The sequence below is a fragment of the Protobothrops mucrosquamatus genome, unplaced genomic scaffold (genome assembly GCF_001527695.2).
Source record: "Protobothrops mucrosquamatus isolate PMUCROS unplaced genomic scaffold, P.Mucros_1.0 scaffold721, whole genome shotgun sequence".
NCBI lineage: Eukaryota > Metazoa > Chordata > Lepidosauria > Squamata > Viperidae > Protobothrops > Protobothrops mucrosquamatus.
Window position 1 is genome coordinate 76,564 of NW_015387001.1, and position 17,666 is coordinate 94,229.

Below are 17,666 nucleotides of genomic sequence, written 5' to 3' on the forward strand. Positions count from 1 at the left end.
GTGGGAGTCCGGCCCCGGGGCGGGGTGTCCCTCCAGGAGAGCCCCGGGCCTGCTCGGGACGAGGCCGCCGGGCCGCCACGAGGAGCCTCGTCAACCCCCCCGGACGGTCCCGCGCGGGGAGCCCAGGGCCCGGAAGGAGGGGGGGGCGGGAGCGAGTGGGGGGAGGCTAACGGGCCCGCGAACCAACACTTCCCCCCCCGCAGCCGACACCGGAAGGGCTCCGATCGTTTCCGAGGCAAACGGAAAAAACCGTCCTTCGGAGCCGGCGCTGATTGGTCAGAGGCAGTCCTGGCCCTGCCTCCACATCCGGTTTGGGAGCCCCTGCGCCTGCGCACTCTCGGCGGGGATCGTGCAGAGCGGTGTTCGCCGCCGCCATTAGCGGAGTTCGAGCGCGGAGAAGCGAAGGGAATCCCTGGTCGGAGCCGGCGGGGCTGCGGGGCCCGGAGCCCTCGCGAGGGGAAGGCAGGTGCGGGGAGTCCCTTCCCGTCCCCCGCCCGCCCGCCCTGCGCCCCCTCGGGGCCAGGCCCGGCCTGTCCTTCGTCCGCGCTGCCCCGGGGGGGGGGGTCTCGGAGTCGTCGGGCCCGCAGGATGGAAGGGCGGCCGCGGCTCCCCCACGGCCCTTTCTCCCCCCCCGATAGTGCCCCTCCCCGCGACCCTCCCCGGGGCGAGAGGGGGAGGCGTCGCTGCCCTTCCGGCCCCCCGCAGGGACGGGAGGCGGGTTTGCGCCCTCCCCCCTCCCCTCCCCTCCCCTCCCTCCCAGCTGGCTCGGGGGGGGGGCGGGGGTCGTCCTGAGCTGAAGCGGGAAGAGGAGGCGGCGGGCCGTGAAGAAGCTCCGGGGGTGAATCTGGCCCTCCTCCGCTGGGCCTGCAGGGTGACGGGGGCCATTTTCCTTCCCAATCATTCCACCCTTCCACAGAGTGTCGCTCACCCCCCTGCAGAGGCTTTGTAGGGGAAGCCCCCGAGATGCCGCGTCTTTCTTCCCCGCAATTCTGCACGAGTTGCTTGCGCCTCCCTAGTTGCCTCAGGAGGGCAGGAAGGCCGGTTGTGGGAGCAGGGCATTCTCGGAGAAACGGGCCCGCCTGCGCCTCTCCTCTCCCCGTCAGAGATGGTCTCTGCTCTTTTTTCCCCAGGTTGCGTTCCTCACCATGGCCGGAGTGTTCCCTTTCCGGGGGCCTTGCCCCCCCCTGCCCACGCCCTTGACGCCGTTGCCTGACTACATGTCGGAGGAGAAATTGCAGGAGAAAGGTAACGGTCGCGGGACGCGTGGGCCTCCGACGGGAAGAGGCTTCGTCACTCGAAGTTTTTAAGAAGAGACTGGATGGCCGCTTGTCTGGAATGGTCTAGCACAGGGATAGGCAACCTTGCCTCTTTTATGAGTCGTGGACTTCAACTCCCAGAATTCCTGAGCCAGCATGGCTGGCTCAGGAATTCTGGGAGTTGAAGTCCACGAGTCATAAAAGAGCCAAGGTTGCCTAACCCTGCGCTAGTGTCTCCTGCTCGATCAGTGGGTTGGACTAGTAGACCTCCAAGGTCCCTTCCAGCTCTGCTCCAATTCTGCTCCCATGTTGGAGGTTGGGTGGGAGGGAATATCAGGGATGAGTGAAGAGACTTTCACGCTGGGCTTTTTTCCCCTCCTTTCAGCCCGCAAATGGCAACAGCTGCAGGCAAAGCGCTATGCCGAGAAGAGGAAGTTTGGCTTTGTGGACGCCCAGAAGGAGGACATGCCGCCTGAGCACGTGAGGAAGATCATCCGTGACCATGGAGACATGACCAACAGGAAGTTCCGTCACGACAAGCGGGTGTATCTGGGGTGAGCCTTGGGGAAGATGCCACGGCCTGCTTGGACTGGGAGGTTGGGCAGTTGCAGAAGCTCCTTTCCCACCGAGAAAGAGCCAGGCGGGAGGCTTGGCTGAGTTGTGCGCATCTCTTCTCCATCACGTACGTTTTCATTGAGGAGATCTCTGGGTGGAGAGCGTGGGGAGGCTCGTCTCTGCTTGACGCTGCCCACTAGATGTCCTGAGGGGGTCAGAGGTCGAGTGCTGTGGTTCAGCCTTAGTAGAAAAAAGATGCTCTGGAGTTCCCGCGTTGGGCATTTTGCTGATCTGGATGTGGCCTTGGCAGAGCCAGAGGAGGGAGAGAGAGGGCGTGCTAGTCGCACCGTATCAGATTCTTTTCGGGTTGTGAGCCTGAGGGGGGCTTACAGAGGGTTCCCTTGGAGCCCAGGAATCTCCTGCGGCAATGGCCAGCAGTACCTTTCCTTGACCTCTTCAGACAGGGCATCGTGATGGATGTCAGCCTTTGAGGTCGGCCGCAGAGACTCTACCAGGGTGCTATATTATTGTAGGCTACAATAACAGAACCTTGGAAGCCAGCCAGAGTTCCCTATGCGTCATCTTTGAGACAGGGTTACTTTTGAGCTTTTTTTCTTCACACTTTCCCTCCCGTAACAGTTCGTTGCCCTCTTCCCACTTTCCGAGGCCAAATCTACATTCTGTCCCACCAGGCTAGACTGAAGGGGATTTGTAGGTCCTGGGGCTTGTTTCTCGCAGTGAAATTCCTGCATGTTTTGAGAATTGCACTCCGGTGGCTGAGCAGACTTTTTCCGCTAGTCCTTCCCTGCGTTGTAACGGCTGTGCTGGCCAACCAGAATCCAGCAGGGGCTACTCTAAGGCTAGGGTGGTTATCACATGCTTCTCCCCTTCTCCCTCTTTCCCTCCCAGGGCCCTGAAGTACATGCCTCACGCAGTTCTGAAGCTCCTGGAGAACATGCCGATGCCCTGGGAGCAGATCCGTGACGTGCCCGTCCTCTACCATATCACTGGTGCCATTTCCTTCGTGAACGAGATCCCTTGGGTGATCGAGCCAGTGTACATCGCCCAGTGGGGGTAAGGGAGCCTCACCAGCTGGCACTTGGGGGGCAGAGGAGGCCCAGGATCGGCCCCTCACCGCGGCTGATTCTTGGAACTGGATGTATCCCAAGGTCCATGTGGATCATGATGCGACGGGAGAAGAGGGACCGGCGGCATTTCAAGCGGATGCGCTTCCCGCCCTTTGACGACGAAGAGCCCCCCCTCGACTACGCAGACAACATCCTGGACGTGGAGCCCCTGGAGGCCATCCAGCTGGAGCTGGACACGGAGGAAGACGCTCCCGTCTTGGACTGGTTCTATGACCACCAGCCCCTGAAGGACAGCCGCAAGTGCGTACTCCTACGTGTTCCCTTCTGGGGTGGGGGAGGAGTAAGAAATGGTGCCAAGTATCCCCCCCTCACATGTCTGGCCAGAGAATCGATGGGGTTCTGGCTCTCGGACCTGAGGTGGGCAGGGCTTGAACCCGGAGCAAGACATGCACGTCCTTTGCTGGGTCAGCAAAAGGCTCTGGGCGCCTCCTGCTCCAAGGAGAGAGGCCATCTTCGGTCTCTGCGGTTAATGCTCTGACCTCGTGGAGGGTCCAGAAGAGCTGCAAGAGTAAACCCCCTCCCCCCGGGGCCCTCCGTTCTCCCCTGCGGAACAGAGGCTTTGCAGGGAAGGGCAGTTGCCAAAGGCAGCCCCCCCCTTTCCCCCCCAGGGACCTCACGGCCTCTTCTGGGCTGCAGGTACGTCAACGGCTCCACCTACCAGCGATGGCAGTTCACCCTCCCCATGATGTCCACCCTCTACCGCCTGGCCAACCAGCTCCTCACGGACCTCGTGGACGACAACTACTTTTACCTCTTTGACCTGAAGGCCTTTTTCACCTCCAAGGCCCTCAACATGGCCATCCCGGGGGGGCCCAAGTTTGAGCCCCTGGTTCGAGACATCAACCTGCAGTGAGTGGCAGAGATTTTGCCTTGCGGGTGTTGGGGGGAATGCATGGTGGGGGAGGGGGTGTCTATGGGTGGGGTTCGCTTGTGGAACCTCCCTGCGTGACTGTCAGAATGGGCGTGGTCAGCTGGGTTTATTGGCTTGGGAAAAAAGAGCCTGAAGGCTTCAGAGGTTTGTATGTGTGTGTGTGTGAGAGAGAGAGAGAGAGAGAGAGAATGTGGATCCCTTGACCTCTGCTGGGATGGGGGGGGCAGCCTGGGAGCCTCCGAGCAGCCCTCCCCCTCAACGCAGCCCTTCCCCTTCTGGCTTCAAAGGGACGAGGACTGGAACGAGTTCAATGACATCAACAAGATCATCATCCGGCAGCCGATCCGGACGGAGTACAAGATCGCCTTCCCCTACCTCTACAACAACCTTCCCCATCACGTCCACCTCACCTGGTGAGGGCGGGGGGGGGAGCGGAGGGCAGGGAGAGGCGGGCTAGGAGGCTGGACGCTGCGCCCCACCAAGGGGGGCCGGGCCCAGAGGCTCAGCCGGCGTTCAGCCCAGTCCGGGCGATGGCAGCCTCTGGAGAAGCTCTCTGTCCCAACGGCACCTCGTCCTCTGCAGGTATCACACGCCCAACGTGGTCTTCATCAAAACCGAGGACCCAGACCTGCCGGCTTTCTACTTTGACCCTCTCATCAACCCCATTTCCCACAGACACTCGGTTAAGGTGAGGCCCTTTGGGGGTTTCTGTTCCTGCCCGGTTCCATCTCCGGAGGGAGCCCAGAGGGTCTTCCGGGTAGAAATGAAAATACAACGTGCCACAAAAGCAGCAGTTTCAGCGATATAAGAGCCACCCCTGAGGGACCAAAACGAATGAATAATGGGTGGAAATCAGGGGGAAATGCTCGTTTTAATAAAATTCAGGAGAACGGGACCAGGGCTGCCAAAGGGAGGAAGAGGGAAGCTTCTGCCCCGTCTGACTTCCGCGTGACCGACTGTAGGGACGCCCGAAGGGGGCGGTGGTTCTTGCCACTGGGCTCCTCCAGCCCTCGAGGGCCGCCCTTCGGCCCCCTGCCTGGCAGAGGGCCGGCCAGGGGGAGGGGTGGGCTTCCTTGGGGGCCTCTGTGACCGCGCCTGATCCTCCCAGAGCCAGGAGCCACTTCCTGATGACGACGAAGAGTTTGAGCTGCCGGAGTTTGTGGAGCCCTTCCTGAAGGAGACCCCTCTTTACACGGACAACACGGCCAACGGCATCGCCCTGCTCTGGGCACCGCGGCCCTTTAACTTGCGCTCCGGCCGGACCCGGCGAGCCCTCGACATACCGCTGGTCAAGAACTGGTAAGGGTAGCTGGGGTGGCCCAGTTTGCTTCCCGAAAGGGCTCGTAAGCCCCCGATGGCCGCTCTGCTTCTCACCTCCTGGAGCCTTGGCCGAACCTGCGCTTGCCCTCTGGGGCTCTGCCCTCCTTCCGCACAGGCAGAGAACTCAGAGCATTCTTCTCCCCCCTCCCTCCCTCCCTCCCCCCTGGTTGACAGGTACCGGGAGCACTGTCCTGCCGGGCAGCCTGTGAAGGTGCGGGTGTCTTACCAGAAGCTCCTGAAGTACTACGTCCTGAATGCCCTCAAGCACAGGCCCCCCAAGGCGCAGAAGAAGAGGTGAGTGGGGGCCCTGGGAACTCAGTAGAGCCCCCCCCCGAGCCATTCTTGGCACCTCCTGCTCCTTGGAAGGAGGGGGCAGCTCAGACCGGCTGGCGGGCAGAAGGGAGAGCGGGGGCCTGGCGAGACAGTGGCCCTCCCAGTGTGCCCGCCCAGCCCTCCCGTCTCCCCCCCCAGGTACCTCTTCCGCTCCTTCAAGGCCACCAAGTTCTTCCAGTCCACCAAGCTGGACTGGGTGGAGGTGGGGCTGCAGGTCTGCCGCCAGGGCTACAACATGCTCAACCTTCTGATCCACCGCAAGAACCTCAACTACCTCCACCTGGACTACAACTTCAACCTGAAGCCTGTCAAGACCCTCACCACCAAGGTGCCTCCCCCTTCCCTTGCCCCTTAGCGGTAACAGGGATAGCTCCCCCCCCCCCCCCCCCCCGCCCTTGGCCGGGAGCTGTAGGCCCCTCACGTTGTTTTGCGCATCCCCCCTCAGTGCAGCTTTCAGGCAACTGTGCCCGGGGTGGGGCAAAGGAACACAGTGGGACTGTCCCTGCTGGACCACCCTCTCCTCCTCCTCCTCCTCCTCCTCCGGGTTCCCAGGTGCCCCCTGCTGCCCTGCTCAGGGTTTCTCCTCTCGCTCGGTAGGAAAGGAAGAAGTCTCGCTTTGGCAACGCCTTCCACCTGTGCCGTGAGGTGCTGCGTCTGACCAAGCTGGTGGTGGACAGCCACGTCCAGTACAGGCTAGGAAACGTGGACGCCTTCCAGGTGGGTGGTGCCCTCTTGCTGCTGAATGCCGGGGCCCTGAGAGGCCCTGGGGCACCCTGCCAGTCCCCCCACAGCTGAACCCTGGGCTGGGCGCATTCTCTAAGCCCTGCTGCCACCTTTCCCCACAGCTGTCAGACGGCCTCCAGTACATCTTCGCTCACGTCGGGCAGCTGACGGGGATGTACCGGTACAAGTACAAACTCATGAGGCAGATCCGGATGTGCAAGGACCTCAAGCACCTCATTTATTACCGCTTCAACACAGTGAGTGCAGCTGAGCCACGGGGAGGTTTAGCCCCTGCTGTGATCCCAAGGGCCTCTCCCGCTTACGGGAAATAATGTTCTGTAAAAACAGTTAAGTCGCTCGAGTGCAGAATCGCTAACCTGGGGGTCTCCGGAACAGCTCTGTAATTTCCAGCAGGTCAACCTGGGTTCAGGGGGGGAGCCTTTTCTGACAAACGGGCACTGCAGCAGGTGAATCTCATGGATGGGGGGGCTACTGACCCTCTCCCCCAGCCTGGGACCCGCATGTCAGGTGGGCCCATTCCGTTCCAGGCAGTCGCGAGGGCTCTCGGGCGCCAGGCCGTGTCCGGAGGTCCCCATGAAACCGACCAGGCGCTTCCTTCCCTTGTGTAGGGGCCGGTGGGGAAGGGCCCCGGCTGCGGTTTCTGGGCTGCAGGCTGGCGCGTGTGGCTGTTCTTCATGCGAGGGATTACGCCTCTGCTGGAGCGCTGGCTCGGGAACCTCCTGGCCAGGCAGTTTGAAGGTAAGCAGAGCCTCCCTGGCGGCTGCCTTTAGTCGGGCCGTTCAGACCTCCTTGAGCAGCCCCATCCTGGGGGGGGGAGGGGAACGAGAGACGGTGGTCAGCAAAATGCCCCCCTTGTGGAATCCTCAAACGGCTTTGGGTCGTTTGTGAACCTGTAAGGTTTTTATCCTGGAAGGATTTCCTGTAGTTTTCCTAACCCTTCAGAAGCGTCACAGGGTTGGGGTTAGCTCTGGAAACAGTTGGCTTCCAAATCCACACCTCCTCCCCAGCCAGATCCGAATAGCTCCCGGGCACCAGGTCCCATGCTCCACTGCCTCTCCTACCTGGCGTGGGTAGAGGTCTGTAACTGAGTAGCTTCGCCCCAAGGTAGGGGATGGTCTCCCCCAGTGACGCTGAGCATCAGGAGAGAGAAGAGCCAAACATTTGGCATTCTCTAGTGGTGACCCCTGGGCTTGACCCCTCCCACTGCTCTAGATTGGAACTGGCCCCTCGGGAAAGAGGGGGACCCCTCGGGAAGAGTGGACCCACTCCCCACCTTCACTGCTGGCCCAGATGGGTAGCAGAGTTGCTGGCGCTTGAAGCCGTCACAAGACCAGCCAAGGCAACTTGCTGTGAATCCTGGCTGGGTAGATTTCATCCAGGACACTCTCCAGCTCTAGCCCCAAATAAATTCTGTCTCAGATGGACACGTTGATGCCGTTCTCGCCCATTTCCCCTGCTGCTTCAGTGCTGTAGTTGATCCCTTTTTTCTCTAAAAATCCTATATCGACCTTGAATCCTGGAAAAGCTGAGAGCTTTTCTGTCACCCTGGGGAGATCCTGCGGCCTCCTGGAAGGTCCACGGAACAACCACGCAAGGGATCTGTTTTCCATCCTTCCTTCCAGGCCGCCACTCAAAGGGGGTGGCCAAGACTGTCACCAAACAGCGGGTAGAGTCCCACTTTGACCTGGAGCTGCGGGCGGCAGTGATGCACGATATCCTGGACATGATGCCCGAGGGGATCAAGCAGAACAAGGCCCGGACCATCCTGCAGCACCTGAGCGAAGCCTGGCGGTGCTGGAAGGCCAATATCCCTTGGAAGGCAAGTCCCCGAGGCCCCTGCCCCTCCCTCCCTCCCTCCCCGTGGAGCCGGCCGTTCAGGTGGGGCAGCTTCTCCTTTTCCTCCTGTCCCACTGCAGGTCCCGGGGCTGCCAACTCCCATCGAGAACATGATCTTGCGGTACGTGAAGGCCAAAGCAGACTGGTGGACCAACACAGCGCACTACAACCGGGAGCGCATCCGCCGTGGGGCCACCGTGGACAAGACGGTCTGCAAGAAGAACTTGGGCCGCCTGACTCGCCTCTACCTGAAGGCCGAGCAGGAGAGGCAGCACAACTACCTGAAGGTGGGCAGCCCCTTGGGCCTCTGGCCGGGGGAGGCAGGCCGACGTGCCGTGGGTGGCCTGGCTTTGACCCTGCCGTGGTTCGTCTGCAGGATGGTCCGTACATCACCGCAGAGGAGGCTGTGGCCGTTTACACCACCACGGTGCACTGGCTGGAGAGCCGGCGCTTCTCCCCGATCCCTTTCCCCCCCCTCTCCTACAAACACGACACCAAGCTCCTGATCCTGGCCCTGGAGAGGCTGAAGGAGGCTTACAGGTACCCTGGGGAGGGAGGGGATGTGTGGTGTGGGAGGGAGGGGATGTGTGATGCTTAGGGGTGGGGGGAGTTCAGGATCACGCAACGCAGCACCCAAGCATTCTTTTGTGAAAAGGCCTTCCTGGTTTTTACCCCGACTCTTTTTCACGCTGAGCTTGTTGGCTGCAAGTGCGTTCTTTTATGTCTGGGAGATCATGTGGCAGGAGGTCCCGCTGGCTTCACCTGCCTCCTTGGCTTACCTGACTTGCTTCCCGGAGCTCTCTTTGAAGAGGTCCGAGCTGCTCTCCCAAACCGCACTTCTTTCCTCCAGCGTGAAGTCTCGTCTGAACCAGTCCCAGCGGGAGGAGCTGGGCCTGATCGAGCAGGCATACGACAACCCTCACGAGGCCCTTTCACGCATCAAGCGACACTTGCTCACCCAGCGAGCCTTCAAGGAGGTGAGCCTCGGCAAGAGGACAGGGTTTCTCACGGCCGGGTTTCACGCCAGTGCGTGGCTGCCTGCCAGAGCCTAACGCACGAGTGCCCTGATCAGTGCTCTCCTTGGCTAGGTGGGCATCGAGTTTATGGACCTCTACAGCCACCTGGTCCCTGTTTATGACGTGGAGCCCCTGGAGAAGATTACAGACGCCTACCTGGACCAATACCTGTGGTACGAGGCAGACAAGAGACGTCTCTTCCCTCCATGGATCAAGCCAGCTGACACAGAGCCCCCTCCGCTGCTAGTGTACAAGTGGTGCCAGGGTGAGTCTGGGCGTGGGGTCTCACTGGTAAAACCACCCCTTCCTTCCTAAGACTGGGTGGCGTAAACTGGGAGACAGAGGCGGGTTGTTGACCCTGTGGTTGTGGAGGGAGGAAAGGGCCGGATGGTCCAGGCTGGGAATGTCTAGTTCCTCCAGGACGGCAGAGAAGGACGTGACTGGCCCCGATTGCTGCAGGGTGCAAAGGGGGCCCTTCCCCCCTTGCAATCTTCCAACATGCTTTCGGGGGCTTCCAGGGATTAACAACCTGCAGGACGTGTGGGAGACCAGCGAAGGGGAGTGCAACGTGATGCTCGAGTCCCGCTTTGAGAAGATGTATGAGAAGATCGACTTGACGCTGCTCAACAGGCTGCTGCGTCTCATTGTCGACCACAACATCGCCGACTACATGACAGCCAAGAACAACGTGGTCATCAACTACAAGGTAGGCTAAGTGGGCTGCTGGCCTCCCGGCTCAGGCGTGACCCCAGAGGCGCCCTTGACCCTCTTCTGCCCCCCCCCAGGACATGAACCACACCAACTCCTACGGGATCATCCGGGGCCTGCAGTTCGCCTCCTTCATCGTCCAGTATTACGGGCTGGTGATGGACCTGCTGGTGCTTGGCCTGCACCGGGCCAGTGAGATGGCCGGCCCCCCACAGATGCCCAACGACTTCCTCAGCTTCCAGGACCTGGCCACAGAGGTGGCCCACCCGATACGCTTGTTCTGCAGATACATCGACCGCATCCACATCTTCTTCAGGTGCCAGTCGGGGGGGTGGGGACACTTGGCAGGGATGGCATGTCTGTGAATTGAGACACCCCTCCACACACATACACACTCTGCACATTTCCCACCAGTTGGTTGTGGGTGGCCCTCGTGGGGAGGGAGCTGATGGACTTGAAGAGATGTCACAACTCTGCTCTGTCCACGTTAATTCTCAGCGGCTGGTTGGGCTGCTTTGACCATCCAGCCTGCTTGCTGTCCCATTTGGCCAGCCTGGAAGTCTCGCAGAGCAGTGGGGGTACTCCTGGGCCCCAGCCCCCTCCCCATTTCCAGGGACAGTGCGTGGGGAGGGTTGACGCCTCTGGGCTGCCGTCCTACAGGTTCAGCGCAGACGAGGCCAGGGACCTGATCCAGCGCTACCTGACCGAGCACCCGGATCCAAACAACGAGAACATTGTGGGCTACAACAACAAGAAGTGCTGGCCTCGTGATGCTCGCATGCGCCTCATGAAGCATGACGTTAACCTGTGAGTGTGTGGCCGGTGGGGTGGCTGCCCTCCTGCTGCCCCCGGGTGGGGCTGGAGGGCCAGCCCATAAACTCGGCTCTTCCCCCCGGCAGGGGCCGCGCTGTCTTCTGGGACATCAAGAACCGGCTGCCGCGCTCCGTCACCACCGTGCAGTGGGAGAACAGCTTTGTGTCCGTGTACAGCAAGGACAACCCGAACCTGCTCTTCAACATGTGCGGCTTTGAATGTCGCATCCTGCCCAAGTGCCGGACGAGCTACGAAGAGTTCACCCACAAGGACGGCGTGTGGAACTTGCAGAACGAGGTGGGCGGCCTCCGGAGAGGGTTTTCCTTCTGGGGGGGGAGCCGGCAAAGTGCCCCCCCTGCTCATTGCTCTCTGCTCTCGTAGGTGACCAAGGAACGCACCGCACAGTGTTTCTTGCGAGTGGACGATGAGTCCATGCAGAGGTTCCACAACCGGGTCAGGCAGATCCTGATGGCCTCGGGGTCCACCACCTTCACCAAGGTAGGGAGGCTGGTTGTGGGAGGAGGAGGCCTCAGCTCAGGCACAGGCAAGGGGGGGGGTGCCTGAGCTCCCGTCCTCTCTCCTCTCCCGCTGGCAGATCGTGAACAAGTGGAACACGGCCCTGATCGGCTTAATGACCTACTTCCGGGAGGCCGTGGTGAACACCCAGGAGCTGCTGGACTTGCTGGTGAAGTGTGAGAACAAGATCCAGACTCGGATCAAGATCGGCCTGAACTCCAAGATGCCTAGCCGCTTCCCGCCCGTGGTCTTCTACACCCCCAAGGAGCTTGGGGGGCTGGGCATGCTGTCCATGGGCCACGTCCTGATCCCTCAGTCCGACCTCAGGTGAGGAGGCGGCTGTTCCGTCTGCTGGTGGGGAGGGCCGGTCTGGGCCCTCGGGTTGAGCCAATCGGTCTGTTCCTCAGGTGGTCCAAGCAGACAGACGTGGGCATCACTCACTTCCGGTCTGGGATGAGCCACGAGGAGGACCAGCTGATCCCCAATCTGTACCGGTACATCCAGCCGTGGGAGAGCGAGTTCATCGACTCCCAGCGGGTGTGGGCCGAATACGCCCTCAAGCGGCAGGAGGCCATTGCTCAGAACAGGTGGGTTGTGGGGGGCGGAGGCAGACCCTCGGGCAGGAGAGAAGAGGCCCACGGCAGGGAGAGTTCTGGCTGGGCGATGGTCCCCTGGGGTGGCTGATGCTAAGGCAGGATTTGCACGCTGCCCTTAAAGTAGCTCTTGAACTCAATCCGTGTTCTGGTCAGCACCGTAACGTGACGCAATCCGAACGGGCTGGCTCTGTAAATCGTGCCAGGCTCAGGAAAAGGTTAGCCCAGGCTAAAAGGGACCGAACTTGGTGAACCGTATGAACGGAGCCGGTGGGTCTACCCTGGGCCTGGTGAGGCCTGTGGTGCAGATCAGGCGGCCTTTGGTTCAGCCAGCCTGGCCCCTTCTCCCTGCCGTAGGCGCCTGACCCTGGAGGACCTGGAGGACTCGTGGGACAGAGGCATCCCACGCATCAACACCCTCTTCCAAAAGGACCGGCACACGCTGGCCTACGACAAGGGCTGGAGAGTCAGGACGGATTTCAAGCAGTACCAGGTTTGTGGGCCGTCCCCCTCCCAGCGTGCCCTCTCCTGATAGCAGGTGGTGTGGAAGTCATGAGGCTCCCAGGGCCGCCAGCTCTGCGGCCCCTCCCAAGCCCCCTTCTCTCTTTCCCCCCCCCTTCCCCACAGGTGCTGAAGCAGAACCCCTTCTGGTGGACCCACCAGCGCCACGACGGGAAGCTTTGGAACCTGAACAACTACCGCACGGACATGATCCAGGCCCTGGGAGGAGTGGAGGGCATCCTGGAGCACACGCTCTTCAAGGGCACCTACTTCCCCACCTGGGAGGGGCTCTTCTGGTGAGGAGCGCTCCGTGCCAGGGCCTCTGGGGGGTGGGGGGCTGCGGGCACCTCCTGGCGTGACGCATCCTGCTCTCCTGTCCACCCAGGGAAAAAGCCAGCGGCTTTGAGGAGTCCATGAAGTGGAAGAAGCTGACCAACGCCCAGCGCTCGGGTCTCAACCAAATCCCTAACCGGAGGTTCACCCTCTGGTGGTCTCCCACCATCAACAGAGCCAACGTGAGTCCTGCTCCCGCCCGGTGCAGCAGGGGGCAGGGGGGTGTCCCTCGGGATCGGGCTGGCAGGGCCTCGGGGGGGTGGTTCAGAGGGAAGAGGGCTCTGGGTTGAAGCTTGATGGGGCCTCACCTCTCTCCCTCTCTCCTCTCCCCCCCCCCGGCAGGTGTACGTGGGCTTCCAGGTGCAGCTGGACCTGACTGGCATCTTCATGCACGGCAAGATCCCCACGCTGAAGATCTCCCTGATCCAGATCTTCCGGGCTCACCTGTGGCAGAAGATCCATGAGAGCATCGTCATGGACCTCTGCCAGGTGAGGGGGGCCCCTTTGGCTCTCCTGGGCGGGGGGCTCTGGAGCCCTGCAAAAGGCGGCCCCGGGTGGCTTCACTCCTGCACACCAGGGCCTCGGGTCCCCCTCTCCCCATTCGCTGCCAACCCCCCCCCTCCGCTGGTTCCAGGTGTTTGACCAGGAGCTGGACGCCTTGGAGATTGAGACCGTGCAGAAGGAGACCATCCACCCCAGGAAGTCCTACAAGATGAACTCCTCCTGCGCGGACATCCTCCTCTTTGCCTCCTACAAGTGGAACGTCTCCCGGCCCTCCCTGTTGGCCGACTCCAAGTAAGCCGCTTGGGGCTGGAGGGGGGAGATGGGGGGCTCCTCCCCAGCTGCCCTGCCTGCTTCCCTCATGCTGATGGCCTCCTGCCCTTCCTCCTCCTCCTCCTCCTCCTCCTCTTCTGCTGCTGCCGCCCAGGGACGTGATGGACAGCACCACCACCCAGAAGTACTGGATCGACATCCAGCTGCGTTGGGGAGACTATGACTCGCACGACATCGAGCGTTACGCCCGGGCAAAGTTCCTGGACTACACAACAGACAACATGAGCATCTACCCCTCACCCACCGGGGTCCTCATTGCCATTGACCTAGCCTACAACCTGCACAGGTGAGGAGGGGGGCAGGGATCCGGCAGGTTCGGTGGATCAGCCGGAGTGGCTGCAGGATGTGGTCACGTGGTCCTTTGGGCCTCATTTGGAAGAGGCAGGTACCCTTTGTGCGTGCGTGTCCGTGTGTCCCCGTGACCCCCGGCCCTCAGGGACTCGCTCTGTTCCCCGCCCTCCTCCCAGCGCCTACGGAAACTGGTTCCCCGGAAGCAAGCCCCTGATCCAGCAGGCCATGGCCAAGATCATGAAGGCCAACCCAGCCCTGTACGTGCTGAGGGAGCGGATCCGCAAGGGGCTGCAGCTCTACTCCTCGGAGCCCACCGAGCCCTACCTGTCCTCCCAGAACTACGGGGAGCTCTTCTCCAACCAGATCATCTGGTTTGTGGACGACACCAACGTCTACAGGGTCACCATCCACAAGGTGAGGGCGAGGGGGGGGTCTGGGCTCCCCCCCTCCCTGGGGGGCGGGGGGCGGGGGAGGGGCTGGGCACCTTCTGACCAGCAGCTGCTCCCTTTAGACCTTTGAAGGAAACTTGACCACCAAGCCGATCAACGGGGCCATCTTCATCTTCAACCCTCGGACCGGGCAGCTCTTCCTGAAGATCATCCACACTTCTGTTTGGGCTGGGCAGAAGCGCTTGGGCCAGGTGAGGTCTTGGCCCCTCTTCTCTTGGGGCAGGGTGGGAGGGAGGGAAGCCTTCTGGGCCCCTTCCGGGCCTCGCTCATTCCGCTCGCTGCCCCCCCCTTGCCAGCTGGCCAAGTGGAAGACCGCAGAGGAGGTGGCGGCCCTGATCCGGTCCCTGCCTGTGGAGGAGCAGCCCAAGCAGATCATCGTCACCCGGAAGGGCATGTTGGACCCTTTGGAGGTAGGCTGAGGGGGAAGGGGGGGCCCTGGGGGGACTGAGCTGCCATATTGGGGGGGATGGGAGGGACGCGGCACCTCCTCCTCCTCCTCCTGCCGTTGGATCTGTGGCCATAGCCTGGAGCTCTGGACAATGACCCCTAATCCCCACCCTCCCCTGTGTGACCCTTTCTCCCCCGACAGGTGCACCTGCTGGACTTCCCCAACATCGTGATCAAAGGCTCAGAGCTGCAGCTGCCCTTCCAGGCCTGCCTGAAGGTGGAGAAGTTTGGGGACCTCATCCTGAAGGCGACAGAACCCCAGATGGTCCTCTTCAACCTTTACGATGACTGGCTGAAGACCATCTCTTCCTACACGGTGAGCCTCCTGGCCGTTCCCACACGGACCACGCTCGGAGGGCCGGCTGGGGATGAGCCGGCCTCTGCCCCCCTGGTGCGGGTGGGATGCCAATCGTGTTTCTCCCCCCCCCTCTTCCAGGCCTTTTCCCGCCTGATCCTCATCCTGCGGGCGCTGCATGTGAACAACGATCGGGCCAAAGTCATCTTGAAGCCGGACAAGACCACCATCACGGAGCCTCACCACATCTGGCCCACCTTGACTGATGAGGAGTGGATCAAAGTGGAGGTGCAGCTGAAGGACCTGATCTTGGCCGACTACGGCAAGAAGAACAAGTAGGTGGCCGCATGGCTCTCTCGGCCTCCCCTCGTGGCACGGAGGAGGGTCCTGCCCTGCCCCCCCCTGAGGCCGGGGGGATCTCCGCCAGCACCCCAAAGCCCTTACAAGGGTGGGTGCCCCGAAGGCTCCGATTGGCCAGCCCTGACCTTCTCCTGCTCGCTCTTTGCCAGCGTGAACGTGGCTTCCTTGACCCAGTCAGAGATCCGGGACATCATTCTGGGCATGGAGATCTCGGCCCCCTCCCAGCAGCGGCAGCAGATCGCGGAGATTGAGAAGCAGACCAAGGAGCAGAGCCAGCTGACGGCCACCCAGACGCGGACGGTCAACAAGCACGGCGACGAGATCATCACCTCCACCACCAGCAACTACGAGACCCAGACCTTCTCCTCCAAGACCGAGTGGCGGGTCAGGTGGGCGGCGGAAGCCCGGAGGGAGGGATGGAGGGAGGGCTGCCCCCCCGCCCTCCTCAGGCGCCACTTGGCGCAGGCGGTCACCCCCTTCGCTTCCTCCCCCCAGGGCCATCTCCGCGGCCAATCTCCACCTGCGCACCAACCACATCTACGTTTCCTCGGACGACATCAAGGAGACCGGCTACACCTACATTCTGCCCAAGAACGTCCTGAAGAAGTTCATCTGCATCTCCGACCTCCGAGCTCAGGTGCCCCCCCGCCCTCCCCCTCCAGGCCTCCTTGACCCCTCCCCTCCCTGGGACACCCAGGGGCCCTCTCCCCTCTTGCCGCCTTGGTTTGCCCGCCAGGGATCAGTTTTAGCTCGAGAGTCTTGCTTGTCTCTTCTCTGCTGCATCGGGTTCTCGACTTGAGCAGGTCCTTGAAAAGGGGGGGGGCAAAGCCAAAACGGCCCCTGGCCTTTGCCAGAGCCTCTTTGACCGAGCTGTGCCTGAGGGTGCCACAAAGAGCGCCCGCACTCTCTGCAGGCCCCAGCCCAGATAGGAGTTCAGCCGAGTTCCTGGTGCAGCCTGGCCTCCCTCCCTCTCCCTCCCTCCCTCCCTCTTTGCCAGGACCCTCGGCTGCGAGTGGCCAGGTGACCCGGCCTCTCTGTCCCCACAGATTGCAGGGTACCTCTATGGGGTGAGTCCCCCAGACAACCCCCAGGTGAAGGAGATCCGGTGTATTGTGATGGTGCCTCAGTGGGGAACCCACCAGACGGTCCACTTGCCCGGCCAGCTGCCCCAGCATGAGTACCTCAAGGTAAGCAATCTCTTTGGGGTGCCCCAGGTGTGTGGGGGGGGGTCGCAGGAGTCTTTGGTTTCTCCAGGGGAGGCAGTTGGGCGCTTCCATCTTGCTGCAAGTGCCCCGTGGGGGGAGGGGAACAGGTAGCAGGGCCTCCGTTCCCTTGACCCTGCTTGACCCCCGGCTTCTCCCCCAAACACAGGAAATGGAGCCCCTGGGGTGGATTCACACCCAGCCCAACGAGTCTCCCCAGCTCTCCCCACAGGACGTCACCACCCACGCCAAAGTCATGGCCGAGAACCCCTCCTGGGACGGGGAGAAGACCATCATCATCACCTGCAGGTGAGTCCGGGCGCTCGCTCGTCTCGGGGGGGGGGCAGGAGAGTAGCCCCAGAGCCGATCGCCCCCCCCCCTTTGCTGACCCGCCCCTTCTCCCGCAGCTTCACTCCGGGCTCCTGCACCCTGACGGCCTACAAGCTGACCCCCAGTGGCTACGAGTGGGGCCGGCAGAACACGGACAAGGGCAACAACCCCAAGGGCTACCTGCCCTCCCACTACGAGCGGGTGCAGATGCTGCTCTCGGACCGCTTCCTGGGCTTCTTCATGGTGCCGGCCCAGGCCTCCTGGAACTACAACTTCATGGGTGAGTGGAGAGACGGGGGTCCAGAGCCCTCCCCCCATCCTCCCCCTGCGGGTCCTGGGTATTGCAACCTGCCTGGTGGGGGGGGCAAGGAACAGCAGGAGCGGCATAAGGAACGGCAGGGGCGCTGCCTCCGTTGGCCCCCCTGCTCACGAGGTGGGAGGGTGTGTGGGGCTGCCCCTTGAGGGAGTCTCTGGCCGTTCTCCCTTGCAGGCGTCCGGCACGACCCCAACATGAAGTACGAGCTGCAGCTGGCCAACCCCAAGGAGTTTTACCACGAGGTCCATCGCCCCTCCCACTTCCTCAACTTTGCCCTCCTGCAGGAGGGGGAGGTCTACTCAGCGGACCGGGAGGACCTCTACTCCTAGCCTGGCCCCCCACCTCCGGCTGACCCCCCCCACCTCCCCGCCCGATCTCGTTGGGCTCCTGCGAAGTGTTTCTGTTTAGTGTCAGTGTCCACGTGGCGTTTCAGTTGTTTAATAAAATTTTGTATACTGTAAAGGTGTGTCTTTTGTGGAACCTCTCTGCTGCTCATCCCCCCCCCCACAACACTCAGCTCAGTTTTGAGGGAGGGGAGAAAAGGGGGGAGCAACCAGAGGGGGGTCCTCGGTCCTTGAAGCGGCTGTGAGTCCAGACCG

At 62.0% G+C, this 17,666-nt stretch overlaps 1 protein-coding gene across 1 annotated transcript; it reads left to right on the top strand.

Annotated features, from left to right (window-relative positions):
• Positions 1-1,145: 1,145 nt before the first annotated feature.
• Positions 1,146-17,426, top strand: PRPF8 (pre-mRNA processing factor 8). Its single transcript, XM_015818348.1, has 42 exons — positions 1,146-1,245; positions 1,642-1,810; positions 2,721-2,885; positions 2,981-3,199; positions 3,596-3,808; positions 4,118-4,243; positions 4,413-4,518; positions 4,939-5,129; positions 5,325-5,444; positions 5,622-5,811; positions 6,081-6,200; positions 6,329-6,463; positions 6,836-6,965; positions 7,850-8,046; positions 8,144-8,350; positions 8,440-8,603; positions 8,914-9,040; positions 9,152-9,344; positions 9,598-9,785; positions 9,865-10,103; positions 10,448-10,594; positions 10,687-10,897; positions 10,982-11,098; positions 11,196-11,443; positions 11,524-11,703; positions 12,067-12,202; positions 12,337-12,506; positions 12,596-12,725; positions 12,886-13,032; positions 13,178-13,338; positions 13,472-13,663; positions 13,845-14,082; positions 14,180-14,308; positions 14,414-14,527; positions 14,707-14,880; positions 15,001-15,194; positions 15,369-15,608; positions 15,715-15,856; positions 16,266-16,406; positions 16,591-16,730; positions 16,829-17,031; positions 17,242-17,426. The coding sequence occupies exons 1-42, from the start codon at positions 1,146-1,148 to the stop codon at positions 17,394-17,396; spliced, it is 7,008 nt and encodes a 2,335-aa protein (XP_015673834.1). The 3' UTR covers positions 17,397-17,426.
• Positions 17,427-17,666: the final 240 nt, after the last annotated feature.

Coding starts and splice junctions, on each gene's coding strand:
- PRPF8 (XM_015818348.1), top strand. CDS start 1,146: ATGGCCGGAGTGTTCCCTTTCCGGGGGCCTTGCCCCCCCCTGCCCACG. Junction 10,104..10,447: donor CGCATCCACATCTTCTTCAG/GTGCCAGTCGGG, acceptor GCCGTCCTACAG/GTTCAGCGCAGACGAGGCCA. Junction 11,444..11,523: donor ATCCCTCAGTCCGACCTCAG/GTGAGGAGGCGG, acceptor TCTGTTCCTCAG/GTGGTCCAAGCAGACAGACG.